The sequence below is a fragment of the Propithecus coquereli genome, unplaced genomic scaffold (assembly GCF_000956105.1).
Source record: "Propithecus coquereli isolate 6110/MARCELLA unplaced genomic scaffold, Pcoq_1.0 Scaffold3, whole genome shotgun sequence".
Lineage (NCBI taxonomy): Eukaryota > Metazoa > Chordata > Mammalia > Primates > Indriidae > Propithecus > Propithecus coquereli.
In genome coordinates, this window is record NW_012148618.1 from 3,024,913 (window position 1) to 3,035,891 (window position 10,979).

At 38.4% G+C, this 10,979-nt stretch overlaps 2 protein-coding genes across 3 annotated transcripts in view; both read left to right on the top strand.

Annotated features, from left to right (window-relative positions):
- The window catches only part of CCNB1IP1 (cyclin B1 interacting protein 1, E3 ubiquitin protein ligase), a 25,971-nt gene extending 25,298 nt beyond the window's left edge, over window positions 1-673 (top strand). The window contains exon 7 of the mRNA XM_012649464.1: window positions 471-673. Within this exon, the coding sequence (XP_012504918.1) occupies window positions 471-673 (203 nt within the window). The remainder of the gene's footprint in view (window positions 1-470) is intronic.
- A 3,102-nt stretch (window positions 674-3,775) lies between these two features.
- The window catches only part of TTC5 (tetratricopeptide repeat domain 5), a 16,559-nt gene continuing 9,355 nt past the window's right edge, over window positions 3,776-10,979 (top strand). The window contains exons 1-5 of one of the 2 annotated variants that reach the window (XM_012649465.1): window positions 3,776-3,891; window positions 7,913-8,045; window positions 8,984-9,195; window positions 9,588-9,738; window positions 10,159-10,250. In XM_012649465.1, coding sequence (XP_012504919.1) covers window positions 3,841-3,891; window positions 7,913-8,045; window positions 8,984-9,195; window positions 9,588-9,738; window positions 10,159-10,250 — 639 coding nt within the window. In that variant the 5' untranslated portion in view covers window positions 3,776-3,840. The remainder of the gene's footprint in view (window positions 3,892-7,912; window positions 8,046-8,983; window positions 9,196-9,587; window positions 9,739-10,158; window positions 10,251-10,979) is intronic. The other variant, XM_012649466.1, reaches the window with a different exon arrangement.

Genomic DNA, 10,979 nt, shown 5'->3' on the forward strand with positions numbered 1-10,979 from the left:
GGGTCTCGCTCTTGCTCAGGCTGGTCTCGAGCTCCTGAGCTTGAGCGATCCTCCCACCTTGGCCTCCCAGAGTGCTAGGATTATAGGCGTGAGCCACCACTCCTGGCCTTATATATATATTTTTTGATCATTCATCTGAAGTAGATTAAATAGATAACAAATGAATAAAATGATATTGTAAATTCTAGCTCTACTAAAAACATATTTCATGTGTCAAATTACTTTTGGTGATGAGATCATGCTACTATTGGAAACTGCATCACAGAAAAAGGTAGAGTATATACTGTGGTCAGGTGGAGGAGTTGGGGGAGCGTCAGAGTTCTTTTTCTTATCTAATATTAGGTCTATATTTTATCCATCTCATAGGCGTTGAGTTCTGCTAAAATATTTATTGAATACCTTTTGTCTTTTTGTTGCTAAAGATCTATGAAGAAATAGATGCTTAAATTTTTCTCTTATTTTTTTCCTAGGGAACAACTCCAAGTTTTCTTTGGATAATACACCAGTTCGAAATCGGGGTGGTGGAGATGGAGATTTTCAGTTCAGACCATTTTTTGTGGGTTCTCCCACAGCACCTGAACCCAGCAATAGCTTTTTTAGTTTTGCTTCTCCAAGTCGTGAATTACAGCAGGAGCAAGTCTCTAGCAGGGCCTTCAAAGTAAAAAGAATTTAGCTCACGTTATAGAATGTTTCTCTATTCACTTTCAGTAATTTCATTTAGCAAATAATCTTTACTCTAGATAAGAGTCATCAAAACCTTTTTGTGCTTTTTTTAAGTCTTTGAAGTTGTCTTCACGTTATCAACTTGTAAGAAGCTCAGTGGCAGTGAAGAGTGACTTTAGAGTCTGGTTTCTTTGTTTCAATTATTTAAAGCATGAACATTTTAATAATCTCAATTTCATCATTAACTGTTGAATTTTCATAACTAGTGAAAAGGTCATGATGTTACTGTGTGTTTCATAGATCATTATTTCTGTCTGTGCTGTTTCTGATTGAGTTCTGTGTTTATGCGTATGTATGTAAGTACCTATGTTATATGTCTACATTTCACTTTGGATTCTGGTATATATGCATATATGTATATGTACGTGTGTTAATTTACACTGATATTTTGCTGTATTTGCCAATATATTTGTGTGAAAATTTTGGTTTTGGAAAATGATGGGTGCTCTGTAGCTTGTTATTTGTGTGTGTGTCTTTGTTTGTATATTAACATGTTTGGAGGTACGCTCATGCCAGTGAATGAGAGTACAATTTGATGCATGTATGTTCAATCCCTATTTGTATTTAAAAATAAATCACACTGATAAAGTTATTTTGTAAAGTTGGTTTTTGGCATTTACAGTTGGTCCTCCATATCCTTGAGTTCTGCATCTGTGGAGTCAACCAACCACAGTCCGAAAATATTCAGAGGAAAAAAAGCAATAAAAAATAATCATGCAGCAATTTAAAAAAATACAAATAAATAAACCAATACAGCACAACTATTTGCATAGCATTTACAATGTGTATTAGGTATTTTAAGTAATCTTGAGATGATTTAAGGTATACAGGGGAATGTGAGTAGCTTATATGCAAATGCTATGCCATTTGGTGAAAGGGACTTGAGCATTCCGGAATTTTTGTATCCACAGGGTTCCTGGAACCAATCCCCTGCAGGTCCCAAGGGACAACTATATTTTAAAATAAATCTACTTTTTTTTTTTACGTTTTTGTCAACAGTTGCCTTGGGTTTTACTTATTTAGGAATGCACTTCTACTGCAGAAAATTTGCCAGTGTGTTTGTTATTTATCTCAAGAGATTATATTAATTAAAATAATTTAAAGATTTAGAGCATTTCTGATTACTATTACAGAAAGTGAATTATATTTAATTATTTCATTTAATTATTTAAAATGTAATGTCAGGAAAGAAATTTGAATGATATTCTCAGTAACTTTATGTCCTTTTAGAGGGAAGACTTGAAAGCATACTGGATGGGGAGGCAGACCATCTGGGTTCTGATTCTGTTTTTTCCCATGTATTGATTGTACAAGTTGGAGTTGAAAGTTTCTGGGCTTTAAGTTTCTATATCTCTAAAATGAGGTATTGAATTAAGTTATCCTTACAGCCTTTTCTAAGTCTTAAATTTTACGATTGATTCTTATTGGTTTGGGATGAATTACAATGGAATTACCCTAAATGCCAATTCTCATTGTTTTTTAGGTAATAAGTCATACTGAAATCATTTGAGGATATTCTAGATTATGTCATTGTATTATAGAAAGGCAAGTAAATACCCTTGTTCTACATGATTGAATAGCAAACAAATGCTTTCTTCATTTAGGAGTATAGAGTATAAGATCTCTTGATTTTTTTTTTCTTTTTATTATACTCCAAAGTTAAAATATCTGAGAAAAAGGATGAAAAATCTTGACTTAAAAGTTTTAAGGCCAGGAGCAATGGCTCACACCTGTAATCCCAGCACTTTGGGAGGTCGAAGGTGGGAGGATTGCTTGAGATTAGGAGTTTCAGACCAGCCTACTGAGACCTTGTCTCTACAAAAAATAAGAAAAATTAGCTGGAGTGGTGGTGCGTGCCTGCAGTCCCAGCTACTTGGGAGGCTGAGGCAAAAGGATTACTTGAGCCCAGGAGTTGGAAGCTGTAGTGAGCTATGATCATGCCACTGATGAAAGAGAGTGATCCCCATCTCTACAAAAAAAGAAAAAAAATAACAATTAAAATATTTAAAAAGTTTTAAAACATCCCTCCTTGTTTCACAGGCAATGACACAGATTTTATACATTACAGTACAAAATAGTTTCCTTCCCTCCACGGTTTATATTTTGTTGGAAAATGGTTTGAGGAAATGATATTATGTACATTTACGGTTTCTGCCTTGAACATTTTACTTCTTTGTTAGGTTCCCAGAATCCGTTTGAAGTACAAGTAAACTATAATTAAAACTAAAAAAGTAAAGAAAAACTGTCAGAAATATTACATGGAACTTTAAAAAATTATTTGAGTTTAATACATTCCGATGGCACAAATTCAAAAGATACAAAAAAGTCGTAGAGTGAAGACTCTCCCTTCCACGACCATGCCCGCTAGCCACTCCCACTCTTCGGAAGCAAGTGTTTATTGTTGACGGCGTCTTGTGTCTCTTTCCAGAGATAGTCTTATGTAGAAGCAAAAATTTTTTGTTTAAAAATTGTGTTTATTTTTGAACAGGTAATACATGTACATGGTAAAAAATTCAAAAAGGTACACAGTGAAAAGAATTTTCTTGGCTCACTCACAACTTTCAGTTGCCCTTTTTCCCTCTCTAGAGATAGTCATTGTTTCTTACAAGTCCTTCTGGAAAATGTCTATTGGGTATAGCATGATGGCTTTTATAGTACCATCCCCAGTATAGTATATTTATTAGGATACACATTAAAAATGATAAAATTACTCATACAGAAAATCACTGCAAAGTTTGGAAAAAAGTCAGACAACTAAGTTACCATCATACCACATTCCGTTCAAAATCTCAAACAACACAGACATGCACTGTCTTAACCTGCCTTTTTGCGGATATTATAATCTTGGTATTAAATAAGTAGGAAGATATGAAACAAAAATATACGTTTAATTAAGCTGAGAATATTTTGTTTCCGGGATCGAGGAAAGAAACTATGAACTCAAAAATGTAGAAAGTCTCCATTGTGCTGTAGACAAAAAAGTTGGTTTGGAGCAAAGCCCTCCAGGTGCAGGCAAGCCTCCAGAGCCCTAGATGTCGCTGTGGCTCCATAATGAGAGTGGGCATGAGTCTCTGTGGTTATAAAGTTGTGGGCAGAGCGGCTTAGAGTGGATGGGAAATGATGGCTGATGAAGAGGAAGAAGTCAAGCCGATCTTGCAGAAATTGCAGGTGGGGCCATAGATTAAAATCCGTATGTGCTTTTGTAACTTGGAAAGACGCCGTTTATTCAGTGCCTGGGAATTTCTTGGCACATACCCGGCGCTGCATGCGTCTGTGCGGTTACTATAACAACTCCCGAGGGTGCAGCCGCAGCCAGCCAGGGCAGCCTCCCGGGCCGGGAGAGGGGTGCAGCCGTGTGCTGGAACCTCCTGCTGCTGTCCTGACTGCGCTTTAATTTCAGTCCTGTTTGAAAGAGGATTTGTTGCTCCTAATTTATTCGTGTATATTTTTAGAGTAAGTTTTTCTCCTCGATTCGTCCATAACAAACAGCATGTGTGTGTGTGTGTGTGTGTGTGTGTGTGTGTGTGTGTGTAGCAGATTTGCATGAACTGTTATCACATGTTGTTTTGATCACTACAATGGCCATTTCTTTAACACTTCTCTCCTTTGAAACTGGCAACAACACCAGTAATGGCCTGCACCGCAAGTATCTTGGTTACTCCCCTTAGGATGTCACAGTTTTGATATTTTTGATCATGTGTAATCCCAGCGGACTCCAATCTGATGCAGAGGGGTCCAGACTCCATGTAGTTCACAGGTGACTGTGTTACTGACTAGGACTAGTGTTTTGTACTTGGTAGGTAGGAATTAACTAGTTGACTCTTTACCTTTCTTTTAATGAGCCGAGACTTTCCTTATACCTCAGGAACTCAGTTCTTTGTGTTCTAAAACAGCCTGGAATTTAAACATTAAAACTGTCACAGGCTTGTAACTTGCTTAAAGGCGTCTAACTCGCAAATTTAAACATTAGTGAGATTTCTTTATTTCTAGGTTAAAGTGTGGGCTTGGCTTCACTTCTAGCTGACTTGGATTAATTTCATTTTATTCTCTAGTTGTGACTGGTTGAAATCAGAGATTATCAGTGCTGATCCATATTAGAAACATTGTGTATATGTGTTTGTATATGTACAGAAAAAAAATCTGAAAAGATATACTAAAGAGTGGTTATCCTTAAGGTTGTTTGGAGTGATTATGAGGAATTTTTTTACTAACTTTTTCGTTTGTTTGTTTTTGAGACAGAGTCTCGCTCTGTCACCAGGGCTAGAGTGCGGTGGTGTCATCATAGGTCATTGCAACTTCAAACTCCTGGGTTCAAACGATCCTCTGGCCTCAGCCTCCCAAGGAGCTGGGAGTACAGGCGCATGCCACCACGCCGGGCTACTTTTTCTATTTTTTGTAGAGAAGGGTCTCGCTGTTGCTCAGGCTGGTCTTGAACTCCTGGTTCTAAGCAGTCTTCCCACCTTGGCCTTCCAAAGTGCTAGGATTACAAGTGTGAGCCACCACGCCTGGCCTACTTACTATTTTTTACATGTATAATATCTATTTGAGTTTTAACAATTTGTATGTATTGATTTTGCCATGAGAAAAAATTTACTCAAAATGTTCAGTCCCGCAAAACCAAGCCAAACAAAAACCCCAAACAATTTCTTGCATATTTGCTTTAACAACTAAAAATGGACAATAAGACCTCTCTCTAAAACTCTTAATTTGAAGCCATGATGATTACAGGACAAAAGGAAATTGGTTGTAATTTTCCATGAGAACTACCTTTTCTAGGATTCATTTGTGGTATATGCCCTAAGCAGCTTGGGACAGGATACTTGGGGTATCTTGGTGTGGTGGAGTAGGTGCAGGAATGGAATAAAGGAGTGAAGTAGAGAAGAGGAAAAGGGTTAGATAGTGATGTTACTCTCTATGGAAATGGTGGTAAGCTTTGATTTCATTGTTACAGACATTGTAGGGTAGAAGGAATGTATAAAAGGATATTTCTCAAAGTGTGTTTTACCGTTTTCATTACCATCATTTGGGGTGCTTGTTAAGAATGCAGAATTTTTAGTTCTGCTAAACTACTAAAATCAGAATGTCTACAGGCTGGGTCCTGGAAATAATATAATAAAATCTGAAAAGTACTACTGCAGAGAGTGCTAGTCCATTCTCTTCATTCTGCCTAGGATTTTAAATTAGGTATAGCATATATGTATTAGTTAGAACATGGATGATTGATTAATTAATTCAATCAGCATATTTAATGAAAGCCTATCCTGTCTCAAGCCCTGTTCTAGTATTCAGAAATACCTCTAAGCAAAACAGATGAAGTCCTTTCCTTCATGGAGCTTACATTCCAGAGGTGAAGACAGACAATAGACACTGAATAGGCCACATAATTTCAAATGATAAATACTATGAAGAAAAATAAGAGTGTCATTTAATAGTGGAGGAGATGAGAAAGGAATTACTTTAGTTTGGGTAAGTAGGGAAAGCCTCTTTGAGAAGTTAATATTTGAGCTGAGATCTAAATGATGATGAGTTACTTTGGTTTGGGTAATTAGGGAAAGCCTCTTTGAGAAATTAATATTTGAGCTCAGATCTAAATGATGATGAGGAATGAGTCATGCAGAGATCTGGGAAAAGAGTGTCCAGCCATGGGGAAAAGGCCTCCAGGTGGGATTGAACTTGATGGGTTTGAGAAACTGCATGAAGGCCAGTGTGGCTTGAGTATTGTAGGAGGGAGAGTGGTAAGGATTGAAGTTTGTGGCAGGGTGAGTGGTAGGTCAGACCATACAGTCTATTACATCATGGCAAGGAGCTGGATTTTCTTCTGTCTGCAATAGGAAATTATTTGAGTGTTCGTGATATGATATACATTTTTATAAGGTCACTCTGACTATGGTGAGGAGAGTGTGAGAGATTAGAACCAAGATGACCAGTTAAGAAGCTATTGCCATAGTCCAGGCAAGTAATGAAGCTGATTTAGTTCAGGATGGTCACAGTGGGATGGAAACAAATGGATGAATTTAGGATGTGCTGTGGACGTAGTTGGTAAGACTTGATGGGATTGGATTGTATATCTCTGCTGCTATCTATTCAGTTTCAGGAAAGGATAGATACAGATTGAATATCCCTTATCTGAAATGCATAGGACCACAAGTGTTTCAGATATTGGATTTTTTCGGATTTTGAAATATATATTATATATAAATGAGCTATCTTGGGGATGGGACCCAAAGATCTAAACACGCAATTTATTTATGTGTCATACATACCTCATACACATAGGCCAAAGGTAATTTTATATAGCATTTTTGGTAATTTTGTGCATGAAACAAAGTTTTGACTATCTTTTTTGACTGTGACCCATCACATGAGGTCAGGTGTGGAATGCTTCACTTGTGGCATCATGTTCGTATTCAAACAGCTTCAGATTTTGGAGCATTTGGATTTTGGATTTTCAGATTAGGGATGCTCAACCTGTATTGGAAAAACTTTGCCTAATATGACAGGAAGACTCAGAGGCATTTAAAAGAGGAGAGAGGATATTTACTTGTAAAAAATGCACAAGAGCCAGAAGATGACTTGACAAAAACAAAACAAAAACCACAACAAGCATTTAAAGAAACAAAACCCTGCAAAAATACCGAGGTTACCAAGTTCAGATTGGTTTATTTATGGTGGGAAACAACAGCTTTCTAGCACATTTATCATATTCACAGAGGTCATGTTGTATTTTCAGGTATCATAGGAAAAATCAGCAGTAAAATTGTTCTTGTTAGGAAGTCCAGTTTTAAGGGTAAATTTCAAAGTGTTATTCTTTGGAGACCAGAATCAGGTAGAATGATCTTGTTAACTTTTGGTTTATCTCAGGTTGTAAAATATTTCCCTCCTGATTGTGGTATGTGAAGTGCTTAGTCATATTTAGAAGCCTTACTGGGGCTGGGAGAGAGAGAACTGTCATTATGGTGTGGAGACTGGCAGGGGACAACTTGGGACCATGAGAGTGGCCCTGGGGCCCTGGTTGCTTTTCCTCGTGATCTTTGGCGTTTTGATAGACCTGTCTACTTGCCTATTGTGCCATTCCTAGGTGAGATAGGAGAATTAGTATTTCTAGGCCAAGAGCTGGCATGGCTAGCCAATTTCAAATTTTCTTGTCCAGTGCTCTCTCTACTTAATGGTACCATTCTTACACTTCTAGGAACTGGTGGATCAGCTCTATTCATTTCGAGACTGCTATTTTGAGACTCACAGTGTTGAGGATGCTGGGAGGAAGCAACAGGATGTGCGGGAGGAGATGGAGAAGACCCTGCAACAGATGGAGGAAGTAGTGGGTATGACTCCTAAAGAATGTGCAATCTCCTGCCCTTCACCGAAATGTGACAGTTTTGTTCTTTCTCTGCAGACTCTTTGGTATTCTATTTGTGGCTGCTGTAGGATTGTACAACAGAATATTTCTTCTAAGCGCCCCTATGCAGGAAGGCAACCTTTCATTCTCTAAGCTACTTTTCCTAAAATTTGATTATAGCAAATGTCATGAAATAGAACATACTTGTTCGAACTATTGCAGTAATTTTCTTAACTGACCTTTCTGCTTCTAATTTCTTTTACTTTCAGATCAACTTATGTAATGACCATAGCTATGGTTATCATTCTAGATCATTACTTCATGCATTTAATCTTATCCTCTTGCCTGCCTCCTTGCTCAAGTATCTTTAAAGATGCCTTCTATTAACTAGGTGAAGTCTAACCCCCTTCTTAACCTGGTATTCAATTCTCTATTTTCTCTGTTTTCTAATCTCGTTTCTGACTATGCACTTATAGAGGAACCTTCTGTTTCATCCAGGTTAAACTATCTATTCTTCCGTGAACATACCACATGTATTTCTGCCCCTGTGTCTTTGTTTATATCATTTTCCATGCTGGAGGGTCTTGTCTTTTCTTCTCTTGACTTTCTAAAGCCCATTCGTTTGATATATGCCATATACTTCTTTTCATTGTTTTAATTTTCCATGTCTCTGCTTTGTCTTCTCCACCAGATTGTAGGCCCCTCTAGGGTAGAAATAGTGCTTTCTGTGTTACCCATTTACCTAATGTAGTACTCTGCTTATGGTAAGCTTTCAATAAATGTTTTGTTGATAAAGATTTTCCTGAATTCTTTTCATTCCTATAACTGGCATGCAGTCATTCTTTGAGAGAAAGCGTCCTGGTCTTTAACTGTAAGACTGCCTGGGTTTTTCCACTTTGCTTTGTCTATTTCCCTTCCTGCTAGGTTCTGTCCAGGGAAAAGCGCAGGTTCTAATGCTAACTGGGAAGGCACTGAATGTGACTCCTGACTATAGCCCTAAGGCTGAGGAGCTTCTGTCAAAGGCTGTGAAGCTGGAGCCTGAGCTGGTGGAAGCCTGGAACCAGCTGGGTGAGGTGTACTGGAAGAAAGGAGATGTTGCAGCTGCCCACACCTGCTTCTCAGGAGCCCTCACACATGTGAGTTGCCTGCTATCCCCTCAGAAAACATGGATGGGAAGGATGATATTCCCTTGATTCTGTGAATTTCCCTATGATATGAATACCATAGTAGTACTGAGTTTGAATTAGAACAGAATCAGAAGGGAGGAAGGGTTGGGGAGTAGACCTGGATGAGGAAAATAGGGACGGGGGCTGGGAAAGAAAGAAAGTGATGGGATCAGGTTCAGGGGTAGATAAATAGTGAAGGAAAGTTAGCAACCAGACTGATCCTCATAGATGGGGGTCCAAGATACAGATAGCAGCAAGAATTAAGATGAAAAATTAGATTAGGAGAAGGATTGAGGTCATGATAGATCTGGAAAGGGGAAGTAGAATCAGGAAGATTGAGTGTATGTCTTTTCCATTTGCAGTGCAAGAACAAAGTCTCCTTGCAAAACCTGTCAATGGTGCTTCGCCAGCTGCGGACTGACGCTGGAGATGAACATTCTCGTCATGTCATGGACAGTGTCCGACAGGCTAAGCTGGCTGTGCAGATGGATGTCCATGATGGCCGCTCCTGGTGTGAGTTCTCTCAAAAGATCTCCAGAAAGTTTCTAGAGCAGTGGTTCTCAACCATGCATACATGTGGAGCCCATCTTTTCAGTCTGACTCTAAGGGTTAAGCTGGGGCATCTTTGTTTTGAAGACACCTGAAAGGTATTTTGGTGAACCACTATTCTAGGAACTCTTGGATCTTTTGATCCAAGATTAGAGACATGTTTTCACATAAGCAAGGCTGGGCTTCTGTATAGTCTGTTGAAATTTCTCTTTGGGGTCCATGTTTGTTTCTCTGTCCTAGTGCAATTTTGGGTATACTAAATACAGTGTGATTTCTGGTTTGGGTCAAATGTGGGCCTTTCAAGTATACTTTTGAGGGTGACCAAAATAAGTCATATCTTGAACTTAGGCCCTGAAAAAATCCACTGCTGTGTTTCTCTTTCAGATATTCTGGGGAATGCATACCTTTCTCTTTACTTCAATACTGGCCAGAACCCTAAGATCTCCCAGCAAGCCCTCAGTGCCTATGCCCAAGCAGTAAGTACTTATGGTCACCCAGGTCAGATAAATAGAGGCAGCAACAGAAGCAAGAACACCGTTCAGTCTTGCTAGTGGTCCTTTAGCAAGCAGCATGGGCAGTGTTTTCTGGCATCCCACATGTGTGGTTTTGCAAAGATGTGTTTGCAGAAGTGACATTTCTTCTTAAAGCTTGAATATTAGGAGCCACTCGCAGTGTGGTGCTAGATAGCTCCTTAATACAGGTCCAAGTTTCTTACAGGCATGTATAACCAAATTGCTGAGCTTGCCTCAACATGTTCATCTTTTTCAATGGAAAAAAAGCTTATAAAGTCTATTAAAATAATGTTTAATAATATTTTTGTACATTCATTCTAAAGAAAAATGAAAACTCTAATACTTAAGTGTAAATTAAGTGCTATCACCAAATTAACCATCAGATGATTTGTCTCTGGATTTTCCATGGGCTAAAAGGGAAAACAATATGCAGTCTATTCTGCATCATTTCCTAGGAATTATAATATTCACTGATGTTCATGGAGCTTTGCTTAGGCTTTCAAGCCATTTTTATATCAGTGGACACTTGCACAGGGCTTTCCTTCAGGTTTTGAATGCCTGATTACTCATTATTAGAAGGTTCACATTAGCTTTCTGAGCACTTTTTTTTTTTTTTTTTTTGAGACAGAGTCTCACTGTGTTGCCCGGGCTAGAGTGCCGTGGCGTCAGCCTAGCTCACAGCAACCTCAAACT